The sequence below is a fragment of the Mesoplodon mirus genome (genome assembly GCF_964341445.2).
Source record: "Mesoplodon mirus genome assembly, chromosome: 20".
NCBI classification, from domain to species: domain Eukaryota; kingdom Metazoa; phylum Chordata; class Mammalia; order Artiodactyla; family Ziphiidae; genus Mesoplodon; species Mesoplodon mirus.
In genome coordinates, this window is record NC_138996.1 from 34,987,344 (window position 1) to 35,011,194 (window position 23,851).

The 23,851-nt window shown below is 43.8% G+C and overlaps 1 protein-coding gene across 5 annotated transcripts in view; it reads right to left on the minus strand.

The window, feature by feature from the left end:
* The window catches only part of MCPH1 (microcephalin 1), a 226,427-nt gene extending 207,330 nt beyond the window's left edge, over positions 1-19,097 (minus strand). For 3 of the 5 annotated variants that reach the window (XM_082608550.1, XM_082608551.1, XM_082608549.1), the window contains exons 1-3: positions 18,675-19,097; positions 17,547-17,638; positions 14,225-14,343 (exon numbers count right to left, since the gene is read on the minus strand). In XM_082608550.1, the coding sequence (XP_082464676.1) occupies positions 14,225-14,343; positions 17,547-17,638; positions 18,675-18,714 (251 nt within the window). In that variant the 5' untranslated portion in view covers positions 18,715-19,097. Of the gene's footprint in view, positions 1-14,224; positions 14,344-15,408; positions 15,535-17,546; positions 17,639-18,674 lie in introns of those variants that run through there. The other 2 variants (XM_082608552.1, XM_082608553.1) reach the window with 2 other exon arrangements.
* Positions 19,098-23,851: the final 4,754 nt, after the last annotated feature.

The window sequence follows — 23,851 nt, forward strand, 5'->3', positions numbered from 1 at the left end:
CAATCAAACACTGAAAACTACCCAAACGTCCAGTAACAGGTGAATGGGTAAACAAACTGGTATATCCATGCACTAGAATACTATTCTTCTATAAAAGAAATGAAATTATTGATGGGGGGGGATGATGGATAAATCATGGATAAATCTCAACACGGATAAATCTCAAAAACATCACGTTAAACAAAAGAAGCCAGGCACAACTTAACACACACTGGATGACTGCTTTACACCAGACTCTGGAACAGACAAAGCTAATCGATACTGACAGAAACCAGGTGAGTGGGGAGTGTGGGCCGGGAAGCTGACTACAAAGGGACACAAAGGAACCCCTGGGGTGATGAAAATGCTCTGTGTTTTGACTGTGATGGTGGTAGCATGGGTATGTACCTTTGTCAAAGTTCAGTGAACTATATTAAAATGGAAATATTTCATCTTCTGAAAATCATTTTTAAAAAGTGGATTTTTAAAAAACCAACTAATCACCGAAGCCTACAGTTAAGAGCTGGGCAGAATTATGGGTCTAATGAAAAGAGATGAGAAACGGGCAGCAAGGACTGAGAAGATCAGGAGAGCGAGGTTTCTTAAGGAAGCGTCTTTCAAAAAAAAAAACCCTTTGAGGGCTTCTCTGGTGGCGCAGTGGTTGAGAGTCCACCTGCCGATGCAGGGGACACAGGTTCGTGCCCCGGTCCGGGAAGATCCCACATGCCGCGGAGCGGCTGGGCCCGTGAGCCATGGCCGCTGAGCCTGCGCGTCCGGAGCCTGTGCTCCGCAACGGGAGAGGCCACAACAGTGAGAGGCCCACGTACCGCAAAAAAAAAAAAAAAAAAACCTTTGATTTTACCAATTTCTGCCTCAAGCAGTGTTTACCAGCTCATCCCGCTCCGGAGAAATGTCACCCATTTCCCACTGTTATAAGCAACAAAGTAGCCAAAAAGTGGTGGCCAGAAGCACCCGGATAGAAGACTCACACGGGAAGACCTGGGATCATCCCATCATCACCAAGACGACGGGAAAGTTATAACCGGCAGCGTCATGAGGCTCAGTCAGCTCCTGCGAAGCCTCACTCCAGCCTGGTGGGGAAGCAGTACCTTTCCCCCCACTGAACGACCGAGGAAACTGAGGCTCACGCAAGACCATCTGCTCGAGTTTACAAAACCACCAGTCTCCTACTAGTCAGTAACCTGGAAAGGCTCGCCCCATCGGGCTGGAGGTGCGCCTGACCCTGGACTCCCGACCACCCGCCCCCCATGGGGTAGGATGGAGCCTGGCGTGGACACACTCCCTGCACCCACTCGGTTGAACATCGGTCCTTCCACGATACAAACATAACGTGCGCCCACACGCGGAGGAAAGTACTGAAGCCTCTACCTCAAAACCACGTTTATCAGGCGCTCAATCAAAACCTACTGAATAAACAGAAGAAGCTCACCAGCTGCATTTCTGCTTTTCTTCAGAAATGTACAGTGATGACATCATCCCCCCATCTAGTGGTTAAGAAGAGAAGAGTTTCAAGAGATGCCCCTAAGAGCAGGACGAGCCTTCCACCTCTGTTTTCTGGCTGCCACTCTCAGAGCCCTGGGCTCAGCCCAGCACGCGAGCCCTGCCCTGGGAAGTCCTGCCTGGGATCCGAGGCTGAGCGGTGGGACCTGCAGCACTGCCCACCCTGCCTGCTCGGGACCCCGACGCCCGTCCCACCCTCAGGACCGGCCACCCCAAGCCCGGTCAGTAAGTCATTCAGCACAAGCGTCTTAATGCCCAGCAGAAGGGCAGGGCGCTAAGGGGAGACGAAACACCGGGACTACGGGATGGCAACTTTGAGGGGGCGCGAGGGTTCAGGTCTCGTCCCCACCACTACCAGCGGCGCAGGGGAGAAGGCGAGGGGTCACAGAAGTTCGGGGGGCAGCGCTGCGGGCAGAGCACCGACCGCCGAGGGCGCACGCGGGGAGCAGCCGGCCCGGTGGGCGCCACAGCCCGCGGCCTGGATCCGCGCTCCAGGCTGCTTGCTGGAAAGCGATCAGAGGAGAGGCAGGATTTGACAAGGCCGTAAGGGGAGAAAAGAAGTTTAAGACCTGGATTTGAGGGAGGGGCACTGGAGGGGAAACGCTGGAGCACAGCACGGAGGAGCGCCGGCGGGGGCCAGGAGCTAGCGAAGGGTCCGGGTGCGCGCCCCTCGGGCGCCTGCGCAGCTCGGCCCCTGGCCCGGCCCAGCCCGCCCCGCTGCGCCCGCCTGGCCCGCTGCACCCACCCGGCCAGGTCCCGTTCCTCTCCCTGGTGGGGGAACGTCACTATGCCCACCGCTGCTCACCGATCTTCGAACGAGAGCGTGTGCATGCCGGGGAGACACTAACGAACAGGAACCAGAAACTTTCCCAGCCCCACCCCCGCTAGGTTCCTCGTGAGGACTGACTTGAGGCCTCGGTTCCCGAAGGCCCACTGCTCTCCACCCGCAGCCCTGACTGCCCAGACCACGCTCACCCCTGCAGCCCCTCCGCCAGGAGCCCCCGGACGCCCACCCTGGGGCCTTTGGATTTGCCGGTAAAAGGCTGACCACCTCCATCCTGAACCGTATCAGAGAACATTCTGGGGAAATAAAAACCCCTGGCCCAAAGTAGGGACAATTTATGTGACTGGTGTGATGACCCGCCTTAATCTGTCAAATCCCAGTACACATGCCTTGGTCTACAACAAATACTTCTGTCAACAGTGAAATAAGGCTTTAAACCAAAGTATCCTGGCCAGGACTGAAGTTCAGACCCCTGTAGTGTGAGGTGGGAATGACTGCCTTCTGCGCCTCCCAAGTGCTGCATCAAATGCTGTGCAGACCAAGGGGCACCCAGGACAGCAGAGCAAGTGTCTGGTGCTCAAGTAGCCTTTCCCCGCACGTGTCAAACATCAAAACCACTTTGCAGTGCCATGTCATGAGCTGGCAGGAAAGGCATCTCTGGGCTGGAATTGCAGGTACCCGTGGGAACTCACTGACTCGCTATCCACGGATGGCTGCAGAAACAAATGCGGGGCGCAGATACAGGTACGTATCACCAACTCTGCCCACAAGAAGGCGTGGGACCAGCACCGCTTGGCAATGAGCATGCCTACCACCCAGATTTTGGACTCAAGTACTATTTTTCCACTAAAAGGAACCAGGGCTCCTTGGAGAAAAGGCTGCATGCAGGGCTGGGAAAGAGGAAGTACAAGCTGAGCCTGGACTAAATTGTGCCAGAAAAGAAGTGTTCAGGGAATGATGGAGAAATGATAAAATAATGACAATGACAAAAGTCAACTTGAGCGGGCTACCACTGGCCAATGGAGGACAATTCAAACCTTAAAAGGAACAATGATAGTAATGGATTATAACCCACTGGATGAAGTATAGACACACAGTGTGATGAGGGAGAGTTATTTACAGAGTGTGAAAGTCCCTCCGTCAAAAGCCACGCTGACTAGTTGCCAAGGGGGCCTATTCACCCCCGTGGAGCGGCCTGGAAGGCGCCACCATCACAGAGAGGAACCGCCCATCACCAGTCCCAGGTCATCCCTGCAAGACGCAGAACCTGGATCATCTCACCAGGAAACACCAGACACTCCCGACTCAGTCCCATGCGTAGCCTTCAACAGCATCAAAGGCAAGAAAGCCGAAGACAGGCCAAGGAAGGGCTCCAGGGGGAGAAAGACGGGGAGATGCAACAACGAGACACACAACGAGGGTTTCTGGGGTGGAGTCAACGGCTGTCAGGTGTGTGACTGGAACAGCCGGTGAGATCAGCGTGGATGGCCGCATTGTGGTTGTGCAAAGAAACATGCTTGTGTGTAGGAAGCACTAAAGGCAGGTGTGAGGGGTGGACTCTCAAACACGCAGGGATGTCGCCTGAGAACTGTGTCCCCAGTTATCTGCTTGTCTGTGACTGTTTAAAACATGTAACTTCAACAACCTCCTCCAACTGGACTTAGAGGTGATGGTCAAGCTGACCTTCATTCCTTTCACCTTTGTTTCTTCTTCCTTCAATATGGAAATGTGTGTCCAAAGGAAACATCAGAATTTTATCAACTGCAGTTACAGTTGTCTGCTCTTAGAAAGAACACACCAGAAATAACCCAACAAAACGGGACTCTAGTGACACCTAGTGACCTTATGTATTTCATCAAAGTTCACATCCTCAGTGGAAAACACAAGCAATGGTCTGCACAGGCAGCTAACGAAAGAAGAACGGATACATGACACAAAAAATAAAGGTTAGCTTGGCTGTTACCTCCAAGTTCTGTCAAAGGAAGTTCAAGCTCACTAAAAATCAAGGCAATGCAAATGAAATCAACTTTATCATTTCACCTACAAAGTAGGAAAAATTAAAAAGTCTGATAACTCACACTGCTAGAAAGAACGGAATTTGGCACATTCTTTCCAGAATGTAACTTGATAGCATCTATCAAAAGCTTAACTATGTAAGCCCTCTGAACCCAAAAGTCCATTTTTGGAATTTAAACCTATGGAAAGACTTATACCTCTTCAAGAAAGTAATGTACACAAAGGTTCAATGTTGCTCTATTTCTGATTGGAAAGAAAAAGAAGAAAGAAATGGAAAACTTCATACTCATTAATAGGAGATAGGTTACATAAATTACTGGGTATCTATTACAAAAGACCAATATATGTTTTAAAAAACAAGATACATCTCTACGTAAAAACATGGAAAAATATCCTCTCTTATACTGTTAACTAAAAAAGCATATATGTGCGTTCCATGAAAAAAACAAACCTACTTATTTACTTGGATGTATATATATAGATGTGAGTGTATACATGCACAATTACACACTTTTTATATGCTCAGTAAAAAAGAATCTGAAACTATATACTCCAAATTCTCAATGGTAGGTTTCCCCCAACTGAGGGGAGTGCTGGAAGATAAGGCATAACGTAGGTTAAGTAGGAATTTTTCACTTTAAAAATAGCACACATTTAAATATAAATATATTTAATTCAAAAGAAAGTTTGTTTTCAAGATAGCAGAAGGAAATCTAAAAATCAGTAATTAATTGTATGTAACAGTTAAACTCTGTGTTACAACAAACAATAATAATAAACAAGAAAAAAAAGAATTTGTATTAAAAATGTGATTAAATTCACTTTTAAGGAGACCTTAAGAGATTGCCTTCGGGTACAGTTACAGTTATTTTGTAGTTTCTATGAGCCCCTTGAGCTAAGCAGTGGCAGAGATGAGAAAGGGGGTAAAGAGGAAGGAAATTAGGGAACAGACCAGCAAAGGAACAGGATAGCAGGAGAAAAACTGTTGGTGAGAGGTCCCACGTCAGGACTGGCTGGAGGCCTCACTTCAGGACAGTGGTGCCCAGCTGTCAGGTTACACGTTTGCCCAAGCTTCTCCATTAACTTCAAGCTTTCAGTAAAGGTCTATTTTTCTGTACCCACGTATCCATACAACCTTTTACTTGTAGCTCTGATATCTCCTCTGTTCATCAGTTGTTGGGACAAATACTTCCTGAGCACCTACTATGTGTTAGGTGCTTAGTGGAAACACAACTACAGAAGACGACAAACACGGAGGCTGTGCGTACAGTTTACATTATAATGGAAAGACCAAAATGCATGATTTGGTAGGCAGACAGACACACAAATGAACGAATAAGCTATACCAGCACAAAAGAGAGTAACAAAGGGGGCTCTACTATAGATGGGAGGACAGAGAGAGCACTTCAGGTAAGGTGACCCTGAAATGGGACACATATGAAGGAGCTGAGGCCAAAACAGGGTGAAGCAAAAGGAGAAGGAAGCAGAGTCTAAATGGTTGAAATAAAAAGCAGGTAGGGCTTCCCTGGTGGCGCAGTGGTTGAGAGTCCGCCTGCCGATGCAGGGGACACGGGTTCGTGCCCCGATCCCGGAAGATCCCACATGCCGCGGAGCGGCTGGGCCCGCGAGCCATGGCCGCGGAGCCTGTGTGTCCGGAGCCTGTGCTCCGCAACGGGAGAGGCCACAGCAGTGAGAGGCCCGCGTACAGAAAAAAAAAAAAAAAAAAGCAGGTAAAGGAGGACCAACATGCATATAATTTAAGCCCTTGATGAAGAAAAGCAAAGCAATGGAACACAGTAATACTTAAATCATCCAAGAAAAAATGTCAGAAATAAAGACCTGAATCTCTTGAAAAGGCCAATCTAGAATTAGAATGATCAATTGGATCAATGAGAGACACAGTAAGAAAAGACCATTAAACTTTAAAAGAAAAAAAAAAACAAATTCTTATAGCCCCCAAGCAGAAAGAATAATTTACAAGGAGAAAAAAATTAGACTGGCACCAGATGCTTCAAAAAGAACCTACTACGTTCCACTGTGTTTATTCCTAACAAACCAAATCTCCCACAAATAAATACACTATAAACTATAAGCCACACATTCTGGAAATACCAAAAAACCCTCCAACTACCAGAAGGCTTTGGAGGCTAGGGAAAAACAAAAACAAGCAAATTTTGAAAGGAAGCAAAAAAAAAAAAAATCTGGGGCTTTACCACAGTTTCTGGGGCTTTACCCTGAAGTAAAACATGACAATTTCTACGGAAGGGGTAGTGACAGGCAGCTGCTGTCTTGGCCAAAGGAACTGGGGATAAAGAGCCCGGGCATCTAAGGTCACCAGGCAATGATGCAAGGATCCAGGAAGCAAAAAACCAGAGAAGGGGAACCTCAGATTCTGAGCATAAAGTCCAAGTCCCTGGCTGACCCCTGATCTACATGTCCATGGGGCAAACAAATAAGCCTGCAGCTAAGGCTTGAACTGAACAAATCCAAGCAATGCCCAGCACAGGCTGTAAAATGACAGTCCACAGTTTACAGCTAAACAATTCAACTGCTTGCTAAAACAAAATCAATACCCTTTGGCATAACAGAAAAGAAACCAGAGTCTATATAACATTTACAATGCCCAAAATACAACCCAAAGTTGTTTTACGGAAGAGTCAGGAAAATGTGACACATTCTCAAGGAAAAAACAATCAATAGCCACCAACCTCAAGATGCTGAAACGACCAGACAAGGAATGGCTATAACTATCCTCCACCAGGGAATGGAAGATACACTTTTAATGAAAGAGAAAGCAGAGACAGGGAATCTCAGCTGAAAAACAAAACATATAAACACAAAAAAGAACCAAGTGGAAATGTTAGAACTGAAAAATATCTGAAATACATTTAATTAATGGACTTAATGACAGAATGGAATTGATGGAAAAAAGAGTCAATGAAATTGAAGAAAGATCAACTTGGAGAGAAAAAAGATGACTGAAAAACAATAAACAAAAACCAGGACATTAGGGCCAAGTGGGAAAATTTCAAAAACTTTATCACACAGGAGGGACTGGCAAACCATGGCCCGAAGGCCACCCGGCCCACCACAAGGTTTTATAATAAAGTTTTACTGTAACACAGCCACACCCATGTGCTTGTTCTTCTCCAGGGCTCTTTCCACACCAGGGCAGGGAGCAGCTGAAGCCCAAAATAGTTACTACCTGCCCCTTACAGAAAAACGTGGTCAATTCCCGATATGCAGCTAGAGTAGTACCAGAAAAATAGGCAGGAAAGAGATTCGAAGAAACAACGGCCCAAACTAATCATGCTTTTAGAAAAAAAATGTATAACCTCATACATCAAAAAACTCAGCAAAATCTTAACAGAATAAGTTAAAAAGCACCACACTTCGACACTGAAACTTCTGAAAACCAAAGATAAGGAGAAAAACTTGAAAGACGAAAGAGATAAAGGACACATTACTTACAACACAGAAATTATTTGAAAGACTACAGGCTTCTCATGAGATGCCAGAGGACAGGAGACTCTGGGAAAACACCTTTGAGCAGCTGGGGGGGAAAAAACCTGTCACCCTGGAATTCTATATCCATTGAGAATACTATTCACAAATGATGATGGAATAAGGACATTTTCAGATGGAGAAAACCATGGAAATCTACTGTCATCTGATTAAAAGAAATGCTAGACTGCCAGAATTGAAGGGAGAAATAAACAATTTAACAATAACATTTGGAGACTTCAATACCCCAATTAGTAACGGATAGAAATGGGACTTCCCTGGTGGCGCAGTGGTTAAGAATCCGCCTGCCAAGGCAGGGGACACGGGCTTGAGCTCTGGTCAGGGAAGATACCACAGGCGTGGAGCAACTAAGCCCGTGCGTCACAACTACTGAGCCTGCGCTCTAGAGCCCACGAGCCACAACTACTGAAGCCCACGCACCTAGAGCCCGTGCTCCGCAACAAGAGAAGCCACCGCAATGAGAAGCCTGTGCACCACAATGAAGAGTAGCCCCCCGCTCGCCACAACTAGTGAAAGCCGGCGTGCAGCAATGAAGACCCGATGAAGCCAAAAATAAATAAATAAATATATATATTTTTTTAAAAATAGAACTAAACAGATCAAGAAACAAACAAGAAACTTAGAAAACAGTATAAACCAACTAGATCTAACAGACATCTATATATGGAACATTCCATCCACAACAACAGAATGAATACACATTCTTATAGTGCACATACAACATTCTCTGGGCCAGATCAAATGTTAGGGCATAAAAACAAGTCTCAACTACTTAAAAAAAAAAAAAAAAAAAGAACTGAAATAATATAAAATATGTTCTCTACCCATAACAGAATGAAATTAGACACCAAAAACAGAATGAACTTTGGAATGCTCACAAATATGTAGAAATTAAACAAGAAGCTACAAAATAACGAATGGGTCAAAAAAGAAATCACAAGAAAAAATGGTAAATACTTTGAAATAATTGAAAACAAAAATATAATATACCAAATTTCAAGAGATGCAGCTAGAGCAGTGCTTAGAAGGAAATTTATAACTATAAACACATATTAAAAAAGACTAAAGATTTCAAATGAATAATCTAATGTTCTACCTAAAGAAATAAGAGCAAACTGAACCCAAAACAAGCAGAAAGAAGGAAATAATAATTATAGTGGAAATTTTAAAAGTACAGGAAAACAATGGAGAAACATCAACAAACCAGAAGTTGGCTCTTTGACAGAATCAATGAAATCGACAAGCCTTTAGCTTAGACTGATCAAGACAAAAAGAAGTGATTACTAAAATCAAGAATGATTTTGGTTTTTTTTTAAGGTCACTACTGACCTTATCAAAATAAAAAGGATTATTACAGAATAATACAAACGAGTACATGCCAACAAACTAGACAACCTAGATGAAGTGAACACGTCCTAGAAAGACAAACTACTCAAACTGACTCAAGAAATAGAAAATGTGAATAAACCTATAACAAGAGATTGAATTAGTAATCAATAACCTTCCCACAAAAACAAGCCCAGGCCCTGATGGCTTCACTGAAGTTCTACCAAATGCTTGAAGAATTAACATCAATTCTTACAAACTTCAAAAGACAGAAGAACACATCCCAACTCATTCTATGATGCCAATACTGCCTGACACCAAAACCAGAAAAAGTCATCACAAGTACTGACCAATATCCCTTATTAATACAGATGCAAAAATAAAAGTACTAGCAAATTGATCCAGCAATTAAAAAAAAAAGTATACAACATAACCAAGCAGGATTTACCCAAGGAATGCAAGATTGGTTCACCATGTAAAATCAATCTAGGGCTTCCCTGGTGGCGCAGTGGTTGAGAGTCCGCCTGCCGATGCAGGGGACACGGGTTTGTGCCCCGGTCTGGGAAGATCCCACATGCCGCGGAGCGGCTGGGCCCGTGAGCCATGGCCGCTGAGCCTGCGTGTCCGGAGCCTGTGCTCCACAACGGGAGAGGCCACAGCAGGGAGAGGCCTGCATACCGCAAAAAAAAAAAAAAAAAAAAAATCAATCTAATACACCACATTAATGGAATGAATTTAAAAAAAACATGAATATTTCAATAATCACTGAAAAAGAATTTGACAAAATCCAACATCGTTTAATGATAAACAAACAAACCGAAACAAACAAACAAAAAACTAGGAAAAGAAGAAAACTTCCTCAATCTGACAAAGGGGATCTATAAAAAAAAAAAAAAAATCCAAAGTTAACATCACACTTTATAGAGAAATACAGAAAGCTTTTCTCCGAAGACTGGGAGCAAGACAAGGATGGCTACTCTCACCACTACTATTCAACATCATGCTGGAGATTATGGTCAGGGCAATTAGAAAAGAAAAGGAAATATAAGGCATCCAGATTGGAAAGGAACAAGTAAAACTATCTCTATATACAGATTACACAACACTGTATACAGAAAATCCCAAGGAAATCACAAAAACACTTTGAGCTAATAAACAAGTTCAGAAAACTTGCAGAATACAAGATCAACATACAAAAGTCAGTTACATTTCTATATTTTAACAACTAAACAATGAAACAATTACATTTATAATAGCATCAAAAAGAAAAAAATTATGAATAAATTTAACCTAAGAGGTGTAAGGTTTGCACCCTGAAAACTACAAGGCATCACTGAAAGATATTAGACAGCCAAAAAAATGAAAACACATCCAATGGCCATGGATTGCAAGATTAAGTACTGTTAAGATGGCAACACCTACCTAAAGACTCAATGCAGTCTCTATCAAATATTAGTTGCTCTTTTCTTCCCCCTGAAGTTGAAGCTAATCCTAAAATTCATACAGAAATGCAAGGGAATTGGGAGAGGCAACCAATCTTGAAAAATCAAAATTGGAGGAGCCACACTTCCCAACTTCAAAACTTACTGTAAAGCTACAGCAATCAAGACTGTGGTGCTGGCATAAAGATACACACAGATCAATGAAACAGGATTGAGAATCCAAATATAAACCCATGTATCTATGGTCAATTAATTTTCAACAAGGGTACCAAGACAATTGAATAAGGAGAGAACAGTCTATTCAACAAACAGTGCTGGGAAAACTGGACAACCACATGCAAAACAGTGAAGGTGAAGCCTTACCTCACACCATGTGCAAAAATTAACTCAAGTATAACTGCAGACCTAAATGTAAGGATAAAACTATAAAACTTAGAAAAAGCATAGGTGTACATCTTTACATCCTGGGATTAGGCAATGATTTCTAAGATGTGACATTTAAAACACAAGCAACAAAAGAAAAAAATAGATACAATGGACTTAAGAAAAATTTTTAAACTTTTGTGCTTCAAAGGATATCAACAAGAAAGTGAAAAAATAACCCACAGAAAGGGAGAAAATGTTTGTAAATATTATATCTGATAAGGGTATTACATCCAGGATAAAGAGCTCTTACAACTCAACAAGAAAAATAACCAAATTAAAAAAAAATGGACCAAGTATTTGAATAGACGTTTCTCCAGATATACAAAAAGCCAGTTAAACCACGAGAAGCTGCTCAACATCACTGCTCATTAAGGAAATACAAATCAAAACTACAGTGAGATACCACTTCACATTCACGACAATGCCTGTAAACATGAAAGAGGGATAAAAACCCTCATACATTACTGGTGGGAATGTAAAATGATGCATCCAATCCAAAAAGTAGTTTGGCAGTTCCTCAAAAAGCTAAACAAGTAGTGTCCATGAGACTCATCAATTTCATTCCTAGGTGCATATATACCCCAGAGGATTGAAACTATATATTTACACAAAAACTTGTACACAAATGTTCATAGCAGCATTACTCTTAATAGCTAAAAAGTGCAAATAACCCAAAGGTCCACCTGCTGAAGATAAGCAAAACATGGTACATCCTTATAATTCAGCCACTCAAAGGAATAAAGTACTGACACAGGCTACAACACGGAGGAACCTCTAAAACATATGCCAAGTGAAAGAGGCTGATCATAAAAAGCCACATATCGTACGATTACATTTACATGAAATGTCCAGAATAAGCGAAGTCAGAGAGACAAAGCGTAGATTAGTGGTTGCCAGGGGGTGGGGCTAAGGGGACAATGGGGAGTGACTGCTAATGGCTCTGGAGCTTATTCTGGAGTGACACAAATGTTCTTGAATTAGGCAGTGGTAACTGCTACAAATCTTTGTGAACAGAATATATTAGAAACCACTGAACTATACACTCAAAGGGTGAGTTTTATGGTATGTGGACTTTATCTTAATTAAAAAAAAGAAGAAATGCCAAACATAATAATTCACACTGAAAGGAAATAAGACCAGAGGAAACTCAGATCCTCAGAAATGAAGAGCAAGAGTAAATATACAGACAAATATGAGACCATTTTTTCTCTTAGTTTACTTAAAATACAGACCACTGTTGAAAGCAAAATGACAACACTGTCCTGTGAGCTTACAATGCATACAGATGTAGTACATAGGACAACAGTGACATAAAGGATGGCAGGGCAGAAGCAATGGACACAATTACCAGGTTTCTATATTTCATGTTAAGTGGTACAATATTGAGTCTCAGTAGACTCAGTAGTTCAGGATCTATTTTGTAATCCCCAAAGCAAACATTAAAAATAAAAAAGAGAATGGAAAGAGTTTCAGTTTAAAAACGAACAGATCAAATAATCCAAAGCAGGGAAGGAGAAGGGAAGAAAGGAACAAACGTATTTCCTGCCTTTGCTCGAAAGGCCAAGCAGCAGTGACACTCCATGGCCGCGAGCCCACCGGCGCCACATCTCAGTCTCTGATACTATTCCCCACTCAAAGGAAGCACGGCCTTTGGAGAAGTGGCTGACGCCAAGGCTGGCGTAGAGCAGGTACAAGGTGTCAGACGGGACATGTCCCAATGACACACGCATCAGCTGAAGGCGCTCCCTCTATCCAAGTCTGAACAACCTGAGCACCAAACAGACAGTAACGAACTACAAGCCACCGAAAAATATAGGAGCCCGGCAGTGGACACTAACCAGTTAATCAATGAGTGTGGGAGAAGAGAAGGCTCTTTCCTATAGTACACAGCTGGGCACAGCCGGGGGAAACAGGAGGAAGTGCTGAACTTGGAAAATAGTCGTCTTGTAAGATTCAGAGTTAAGGTTGGTTCAGGCAAGAATCATCACCGACGCTACACCTGGGGGGTAGGGGGAGCAGAATGTCTGCATGATCTTAAACTGCCTTCCCACAGGTGGCTTATCAGTCTCAAGGGAAACAACAGTCATTACACAGTGGGAAAAGCAGCAAACACCTTGCCAGGGGACCAAAATTAAGATGCAGATGAACACTGCAGGTCTCTGGGTAGGCACACCTCACTCGTGGAGCCTTCTGGGTGGGAAACCATAACCTGAGTCTAAACATGGGGCACAGGTCACATCCAAAATGAAGAACATCTCATTTTAAACAAAAGGGTGGAGAGTGAGGCTGGAGTTTTCAAAACTGCCCAGGCCACAGAAGATAAAGAAATGGAATCAATGGCCATGCCTTACTGTTAAAGTTTTTTAAATTAATAGCCTTTATTCTTTTAGAGCAGCTTTACACATCAACAGCCAAAGTCTAAGCCTTATATTTTACATCACTGCTTTCATGTAAATTCACTCTAGTTTTCTAGAAAAGCAGCAGTATGACTCCTTTACATCTGGATTTCAGGGAACTCGATTTATATCATCTGAAACCCCACTACCTCTGACCTCAACCTCCTCCTAAGCTTCCTCTCGACCACTCCTGTATGGGCTCAATTGTGTCCCTCAAGTTCACATGAAGTCCTAACCCCCCAGTACCATAAGATGTGACTGTAGTTGGAAATGGAGTCTTTAAAGAGACAGTGAGGGTTAAATGAGTCATTGGGGTGGGTCCTAACCCAGTGGGACTCGCGTCCTCATAAGAAGAGAAGATGAGGACAAAGCAACACGCAGCCCAGGTGAAGACACAGAACTAAGATGGCCGTCAGCAAGCCAGGGAGAGGCCTCATAAGAAACCAACCCTGTGGACACCTTCACCTTGGACTCCTAGCCTCCAGAACTGTGAGAAATTAATTTCTGCTGTTTAAGTCTGCAGTCTGTGGTATTTTGTTACAGCTGCCCTAGCAGACTAACACAATCTGCTTCCTTATTGTTTCCTGAATACACCACACACACCCCGTTCCCAGGGCCTCCGGGCAGGCCAGGAGTTATACCACACCCATCTTGTGACTCAGGAAACTGAGGATGTTAAAAGACCCTAGTGAGACGCAGAGAAAAGATGGCAATCAAATTTTATCTGGTTCTGTGATTCATGCAAAATACCTCCACACTCTACCAATACTAGATAACTTAAGGGTAAAAAAACAAAAGAAATGACTTACTTTTCAACCCAGAGCACTGAGACGAGCTTCACGCCTCTCTTCTGTGCTTTGGCCCAGGTGCTCTGGTACCCGTCTTTGAACACAACGTGAGTTACTTGTTTGTTGAAAGTTTTTGAAACCTGCAGACAAAATGCAGAAAACAAAAGTTAAATTATTGTTATACTATTTGCACAGTTTCTTAAGTACAAGCCAGTGTCACTCCTGTGACACTGCATTTGCAAAAAAAAAAAAAAAAAGCAACAAAATAATTAGCGAACAGTATCAAAGTATAAAAAGGATAATACATTCCTACCACTTGAGTTTATTCGAGGACTGCAAAGTTGGTTAACAACAAAAATCAATCATTATTATTTATTTACTACATTAACAAAGTAAAAGAGAAAAATCACAACCTTCTCAATATATGCCAGAAACACATTAAAGTTAAAAAGTTTATTCATGAGGAAAATTCATAGTAAATTAGGATCTGAAAGTTGGTACAAAACTGCATGATGGGAAATGCTAAAAGCTTTCCGTTGAGAAGAGGATCCAGATGAGGATGCCTGGTATCTCCATTCTATTCAACTGGCCCCAGCCAGTGCAGTATGGCAAGAAAAAGAAATAAAAAGTGTTAGGATTAGAAACGACAGAAATAAAACAGTCCTGTACACATAAGGTTCAATTGTGCACACTGTTAAAATCCCCAAAACGCCACAGAATTCATAAATGAGTTTGTGAGAAACGGAGAAAACTTACGGTTTTCTGGACACAAGGTGATTATGAAAAAATGAACTATTTCTATATAACAGTGGCAGTTAGAAAAAAGAATGTAAAAGATACCATTTATGACAACATCAAAAATAACCAGAGAAAATTATAAAACATTACTGAAAAAAAAAGAAACCCAAATCAACAAAGGCATACATCATGTTCATGGGTTAGAAGATTCCATTTTATAAAAAGGTCAGTTCTCTCCGTACTAGTCTGTTGCTATCAATCCAATACCAATCAAAATCCCCAAAAAAGCTTTATGTTGTAAACTGACAAACTGACTCTAAAATGTATGTGGGAAGGCAAAAGGCTAAGAATAGCCAAGACACCTTGAAGAACAAGGAGAAGACTTATTAAGAGTTATTATAAAGAGTAACTAAGACAGGGTGGTTTGTCGTGAGAACAGACTATATGGACACAGAAAACATGGTTACCTGACTGATGACAAAGGTGTTACTGTGTAGCCCGGCTAAAGGACAGTCTTTTCAATCAGGAGTGTTGAGATGAATGACCACCCACATGGGAAAAAATGAAGCTACTTCACACCATACGCAAAAATTTAAATCTAAATGTGAAAGGCAAAATGATACAGCTTCTGGAAAATAACAGAGGAGAAAAATCCTCATAACATCGGTGGAGAAACAGATTTTTTCAAACAAGATACACACACAAAAGCTCACCATAGAGAATAAACTACTTTACAATTATCATCAAAAGACACCGTTAAGAAGGTGAAAAGGCAAGCCACAGAGTGACAGAAAATACTGCAATTCACATGGCTGACAAAAGGGTCAACGGAAAAATATAGAGAATGCTTACAAATCAAGAAGAAAAAGAAAAACCCAATGGAAATATTAGCTGGAGACTTGAACAGGGTTTTCAAAATAAATATGTGAAGATGCGCAGGAACCAGCATGCTATGGCACCAGAAATGCACCAGGATGACTGAAGGTAAAGACAGACCTAACCAAGCGGACACAGCAGTGGAGCTTTTCTATGCCGGCAGAAAGATAAACTGATTCAACTACTGCAGAAAAATGCTAGGGAATCATTGATAGTTTTCTCAGATGTGACAAGTCTTCCATCACACAGAAGTGTCCTTGTTCTTAAAGATGCAGACGAAATATACTTAGGGGCAAGTTATGCTACCTGCAACCTTTCAAATAGCTGAGGAAAAAAATACACATATAAATATACTGTTTAGAGAAGACAGTCAAAGCAAGTATGTGAAGATGTTAATTGCTGTATCTATGTTCACTGCACTATTCTTTCAATTTTTCTATTTGAAAATTTTCTAAATAAAGGCGAAAAAAAAAAAGATTCAAGAGATCTAAGACCTTAATACTACTCTCAAAAGCCATTTTGCCGATTCCCGTGTTCCGTGGCTTTTTTTCTCAGCCACAATAACACGTGTAGCCCAAGTCTGCGGTCGGTATCATCAGGTGGAAACTCTCCAGGATTCCTACCTTCCGGTGTCAGAAAAAAGGTGTCTTCTCAGGTTCACAAGCAAGCCTCACCCTGCATTCTGACTGTCCTCCACCCTAATCTGCTCTTGACCTTTACATCTGGTCTCGTCAGGGCAGGGACCAGGGTGAGTCAAACGAAATTCGGGAGAGCGCACACGCTCTGCCTGACGGCGAATGCCGCCGCCTTGCAGTTTACCTTATGCCCTTGCTTCACCCTAATCCCTGCCCTGCCTTCAAGGCTACCATATTAATCTCTCCCTTCGCCAGCCTATCAGCCACCCTCCCCCATATCCCAACATCCACACACACACAAATAAACTCTGTTCACAGCTGAACTCACTCAGAGAGCGTCTGCCTTCACCATCTCCATTCCTCGGGTCTCCGTGACTCCCGGGCTAACTTCCACCCGCTTCACCCAGTTCCCTGAAAACTGCGATACGCCCAACACTGACCTTACAGTTCTCAAGCCTGAAGAATACTTTCCAATCTTAACTTTTCTTAAGATTCTATAGTGTTTTAAAATTCCATCTTTGAAGCCCGTCCCTCCTCCAACTTCCAGGCTTGTTTTCTGGATTCTCCTGGCGTCCTTCTCCGCCTGGTTCCATGGCTCCCACCATCAGCCCTTGAAGTACTCAATAGGCTCCCCCTGCAGCACTTTTCACGCTAACCACCTGGGTCATCACACCAGTGGCTTCACCTGACCCTTGAGGCCTTGGCGCCTAAACCATCATCTCTAGCCCTAAAACTCTCAAGCTCCAGATCTGTACATCCAAATGTCTATCAGATACTTGCAGTATACCCCAGATCCACCACGTTTCCGTTAAAGAACAGTTCCTTTTCCTGTATCCCGCACTTTCATCAACAGCATCATGCAGCCAATGGCAGGACCAATATTTTTATCCTCAAGCTCTCTTCTCCCATCACGCACAAGGCCAACTGTTCTCAATTCTTCCTACCACGGCTTTCTTCTTCCTCCTGCCATGTACCCACTGTCCTCTTTGTCCTTCGTGGTCTAAGTCAAAACTCTCAACATCAGAAAATGCAAGTAGACCTCCGTATGTTTCCGAGGACTGTCAGATGCGGCACTGGTAAAATCAAGTTCCTACCTTTGCCCCCATGTCCGTGAGTTGATTTGTAAATGTCTTTGAATAATTTTCTGTTCCACTGGCTGACCACACTTCGACATACGCCACAACATCTGAAAATAAACAGATACTAGCGTGAAGCATAGCTGACATTCCGGCATACCTCGCCCAAGGGTTTCGGTAGGTTTTTCTCTTGTTCTATTTACATTCAAACCTGAGTTTTACATTTCTTCTGTTAAAAGCCTATTCAAATTACCATTAGTGCTGTTAGAGTTTGTAAAATTTCAAGGGGAAAACAACTTTACTCATACACACGTCACCGTTTACAATCTCACCTGGATGGTCTTCCCAAACTCCTAAAAGCAAAGCCTAACTTCTTCTAGTGCAAGAGCCTGTTTTCTGTAAAGAACCAGAGAGCAAACAGCTGAGGCTCTGGGGGCCCTATAGCCACTCAACTTCACGGCTGTCCCACCAAAGCAGCCAAAGACAACACATGAAAGGGCAAGCAGAGCTGTGTTCCAACAAAACTTTATGAACAAGGCAGTCTGGGTTTGATATAACTTTCATCTGTCCTCCCGTCTTCTGTTCCCCCGCCCCCAGCCATGTAAAAACGGCAAAAAGCGTTCTTCACTGGGAGGCCCTACAAAAAACGAGCAGCAGGCAGGATCCAAAGGGCAGGGAGCGTAGTTGACGGGCGCCGCGCCGACCCTGATGCTCTCCAGGTGTGCCTGGGGGCGGTGATTGCTCACTCAGCGGCCGAGACGCCAACACTGACAGAGGCACGCGAGGGGCGCTACCCTTTCTTCCCCCATCGCACTACTGCCCCTCCCCCCAAACCCACCTGGCCAAAGACGCCAGAACCCAGAAAACCCTGAAAATCAAATCCACCCACGTCTCCCACCCCGCCGCGCGTCCGCACCGCCGGCCCCACCGGACCGAACCCACGTGGGGCGACCCCGGCACTGGGCTCGGAGACACACACCACCCCACACGGGTGGTCCCGGCGCCGAGGCCGGGGACAGCCCCCCAGCCCCCGGGCCGACTTCCGGGAGGGCCGGGTTGCGGGCCCCGCGCGTCCCGCGAGCCCGGTCCCTGGGCCTCCCGACCCCGGTACCCGTCCTTAAGCCGGCTCGACCCCCACCCGCTCACCTTTCAGGACGGGGCCCCCGAGGGTGTCGGGGGCCGCCATGAGGGGCGGCGGGGAGCTCGCCGCTGCGGAGGCGCGAGCCTAACGGAGCGGCGGCACTGAGCATGCGCAGCGCGGGCGCGCGCCGCTCCGCGTTTTCTAAACCGCCGATGGAAGGGCGCGGTGGGGGAATAAGGCCCACCCTCGCGAGAAGTGAAGACAGGCTCTTCTCGCCCGGACTCGCATCCCCCGCAGGTCTACACTGCGGGTCAGGTCACGCGCGGGGACCCCGGGCCTCCGATATCCGCCCGGGGCCCCGGATCTCCGATTCCCGCCGGGGGTGCTCCCCGTTGCCTCGCCGCCCCCTCGAGCTCTGCGGCCCGCAAATCCCGGAGCGGATGAATCCTGGCGGGAGTGGGCGAGCCCGACTCTCAGGAGCAGCCCGGCCGCCTGCCGCTCTGCCTCCGGGTTTCAAACCTCCCGCCCTTTCCCCTGCAAGCCCCGCCCCCGCCTGCAGGCCCCACCCCCGAGGGCTGCGCGCATGCGCCCCGGGGGGAGACTGTCCCAGCCCCCAGCTTCCCGGCGGTGACGTTTAGGGAGGGGAAGGTCTTGCCCACCTGTTGATAAATTCTGTTTAATCTCCTTGAAACCCCACTTCCTGGACTCAAATCTCTGGTGAATAACTATATCATTATCACAAATTGTTGACCTAATAAACTCTGAGGAAATGGGGACACAGTCTACTTGGGAGTGTGAACTCTGCTCAAGAAGGAATAACATATAACAAAAAGTGTTAAAATATGGGTAAATCTAAATGCACTTTGTCTAAATAACAATAACAAAAATGGATTGTATAAAACAATAATAATAGTCTCATGAGGTTAAAATACAGTGTACAGAAGTCCCGCCTTATCCGTAGTTTCAAGTTCCAAGGTTTTAGTTACCCTCTTCTGATTTGATTACCTCTTCACATCAGAAGGAGACTCTATCATCTAAGCTAAGTTGATGTACACCTCATCATTAAGAACAAAATTAAACTACTGGGTTCAAAGAAACGTGACCTTGGCACTAATATAGTGTAGTTTTATTTTTTGTCATTGCATTTCTATTTGGGGTTTTTAATAAAATAACCTAAAGAAAGGATCTAGTAAAGTCTAAAATAAGTTATCCGTGCTTCTACATTTTTGCTCTCTGCAAAAGGATCAAAGATGAAAGCCATTCTTCTCTGCCAGTACTCACTCACAATAAAAGGGATAAATACTTGAAAGCCCTTTATACACATTCAAGACAAAGGGAAGCTGAAAATATTGACTTTCGTGAGATGCACATTGGACAGGAATTGGGATGAGCCCATCTCTGAGAAATCCTGCAGACAAGTCAGATACAGGGCCCAGGTCTTCAGAAAGAAACCCTGGTGCCCTGGAGTCTGAAGTTCCCTCTGGAATCTTCCATTCTTTTTGGTTTTTTTAATAAATAAATTAATTTATTTTTGGCTGTGTTGGGTCTTCGTTGCTGTGCACAGTCTTTCTCTAGTTGTGGCGAGCGGAGGCTACTCTTCGTTGCGGTACGTGGGCTTCTCATTGCAGTGGCTTGTCTTGTTGCAGAGCGCGGGCTCTAGTGCCGGGGCTTCAGTAGTTGTGGCATGTGGGCTCAGTAGTTGTGGCTCACGGGCTTAGTTGCTTCACGGCACGTGGGATCTTCCCGGACCAGGGCTCGAACCGTGTCGTGTTCCCTGCATTGGCAGGAGGATACTTAACCACTGCACCACCAGGGAAGCCCTGGAATCTTCCATTCTTAACAGTACTGCATCAACATTTAGGGCAGAAGTGGATCTGTTTTCCTAAGCGTTCATGAATTTCAAAGGTGAGGCACAGATTGCTAAGTTACATTTTCCTTTATGGTGTTTCCACCAAAGAAAAAAGAAAAAAAAAAGAAAAAAGACAGTGGAGAGAGACTTGACTAGAGCACATTAAATGTAGTAGAAAACTTTAAAACTTTATAATCTTCTAGTGAAAATATAAATCTCTAATTATTAGTATTAAAAGGGAATTTAGCATTTTCTTTAATAATAGCAAAATATGCTTTTCTCAAACTTAAAATTCTTAAAAATAAAGGTTTGATGTGTTCTAAAATGAAAATATTATTTGATGGTACAGAATAACTAACATGCTTGCCCTCAAAAACTTGAAAAACTTGTAAAACCCATGAATACGTGAATTAAGTGAATGACTGAAAAAGGAAGTGGGGGAAATGCAATGAAAAATTGAAGAACTGAAATGATTTGCAAGAACAATAATGAATTATTTTAGTTTTGTGTCTTGGTCATGTTTTATAGCAATAAAAATAGTACTTTATAGCTGACTGAATAAGTAATGTTCTTAACCTAATAAACTCAAATATGAATTCAAATAAGATGAGGATTTCTTACGAGCAGAGGGGAGTTTTTACCTAGACCAGCCACTTCGCTTAATTGCCAGGAAATATGTTGTTCATTATCTTTAATCCTCCCAGGATCTATGTAAAATTCAATCAGAAAAACCGCACAATACTGCCCTTCTGTGAGTAGAACAGATGAAACACAGTGAGACAGACCTCCAGGGAATTGCTTCTCTGCCAGTGCTGGCTTTTTTTTTTTTTTTTTTTTTAATGTTGTTGTTTTCAGTTACCCCAGTAACTGCAATTTAAAAACATAAGTTAGCGTCTCTCCCCGCCCTTGGTGTTTTGACTGCACTTAGTATCTACCTCTCCCTTCATTTATTGACAGTTGTTTACCATGTCCAATGACCAGCGACTTATAAAGGGGAGTAGGTGCACCATTAGGAAGCAGGTCGTTCCAAAGAATTTTCTGTGGCCTGAGGTAAGTGCCCCTCAACACTCTGATTCAAAATGAAATTGCCTGAAATCCTTTTTGGAAGCAAAGGGCTGAACCCAAAAAGCGTCCCCCATGGAAAAATGCACACAATATACCGTTCAACTGAAAGAAGTAGGGCATCAAGTTATATATGGTATGACCTCAAATTTGTTAAAAAGCCTCTATGCAGGGGACATATTCAAGCCAAGGCACATCAGTACAGAGACACCGGTTCCTGAAGTACTGGATACTTCTGGATCATTTGGAAAAGAGCTGTGGTCTTAAACCTCCCTAGGCTTTGCTTGTCTCTCTCCCGGCACTACCTCTGGCCCTTTCCATCTTGCTTCCCCATGATGGGTTAACACCAGGCCCAGGGCGGGGACCTTGGGATCTGCTCTAAACCTCTACTAATGTCCATTTTCATTGGTTGCTGCCTCGGCAAATATTTTTATAAATATTTTTAATATATTTTATATATTATTTTTTAAATATATATTTAAAACCTGGGGTTTTGGGGGTTTTCTTTCTATAACTACTTCATACTTTTTCTTAAATATATCAGAACATACAGGGTTTTTTTTAAAGGGTATATACCCTGAGAAAACCATCATCCAAAAACAGTCACGTACCACAGTGTTCATTGCAGCTCCATTTACAACAGCCAGGACAAGGAAGCAACCTAAGTGTCCATTGACAGATGAATGGATAAAGAAGATGTGGCGCATATATACAATGGAATATTACTCAGTCATAAAAGGAAACGAAATTGAGTTATTTGTAGTGAGGTGGATGGACCTCGAGTCTGTCATACGGAGTGAAGTAAGTCAGAAAGAGAAAAACAAATACCGTATGCTAACACATATATATGGAATCTTAAAAAAAAGGGTTCTGAAGAACCTAGGGGCAGAACAGGAATAAAGACAGAGACATAGAGAACGGACTTGAGGACACGGGGAGGGGGAAGGGTAAGCTGGGAAGAAGTGAGAGAGTGGCATGGACATATATACACTTCCAAACGTAAAACAGCTAGTGGGAAGCAGCCGCATAGCACAGGGAGATCAGCTCGGTGCTTTGTGACCACCTAGAGGGGTGGGATAGGGAGGGTGGGAGGGAGACGCAAGAGGGAGGGGATATGGGGATATATGTATACATATAGCTGATTCACTTTGTTATACAGCACAAACTAACGGAACATTGTAAAGCAATTATACTCCAATAAAGATGTTAAAAAAAAAATCTACCTCTGAAACTTCAGTGCATCCCTCAGGGTTTTTCCCAGGCCCCTCTGAACACTTTACACCTCAGAGAAGTGGGAAGCCCGACTCTTCCTCAACCATTCCATTGGTTTTCCTCTCATCCGTGCCTCTGTTCTGGCTGACCTCATGTCTGGCATATAATCTCTCCCCTAACTTTGTCTCCAAAATTTAACCCACCTCTCAGGGGCCATCTCAAATTCTACATCCTTCTGGAAAACACAGCTGATTTCCCAAACAAATACAACCTTTCCTCTGCCTCACCACAGGGTTCAGACTTAAGTGCTCCATCTGAGTCTTGCTTAATTTTTGCATTGTATACATTTGCATATTTCCAATCTCCATATTTGGTTGAAGGATTTTGAAGGGCAAGGACCTTGTCTTAATCACTTCTGGCCTAAGTGTTTTGACACAAAAGCTGCTCAACAAGTGTTTAGTGAGTTGAAGTACATTCCAAGGCCTTGGAGCCATTGCTCCAACTAAATATTTAGTGGTCTCTCGAGGTTGATACGGAATGATTCCAGCCAATGGAGTGGGAGGCTCATTGTCTCCGATTCTAGCCCCCAGTCAAGGCACTGGGCTCGTAGGAAGAGGGAAGTGGACACTCAAGGACAAGAGTTTGGACCCCATGATTCATCATTTAAAAAAAAAAAAAACTGCTACAGGAATCACCCTCTTAAAATATACAGCTAAGGAACCAGACAAAATGTGTCAAACCACTGTTTCGGACACTGGACACAAGCAGCACAGGACAATGACTGAGGAGAGATGAAAACAAGCGACGTGAAACTTATGAAGTCTCCAGCCTCTATAGGAGACAGATTTCCAGGCTAAAGCATAGAGAGGAAGAGCCCAAACAGACCAGCAATTCTTCTGAGTCGAAGAGACTGGGGTCAAAGTTCAAACAGCACAGGACATCCTCATTCCCAGGACAGAAAACCAGCAAGGGGCATCAGGATGGGGGTGGAGCTCCTGAGAGTATATGGGAAATCTCTGTACCTTTCATTCAGTTCTAAAACTGCTCTCAAAAATGAAGTCTATTATTTTCAAACAAGGTAAAAACTTTAAAAATAATAACAACAACAAAATGCTAAGA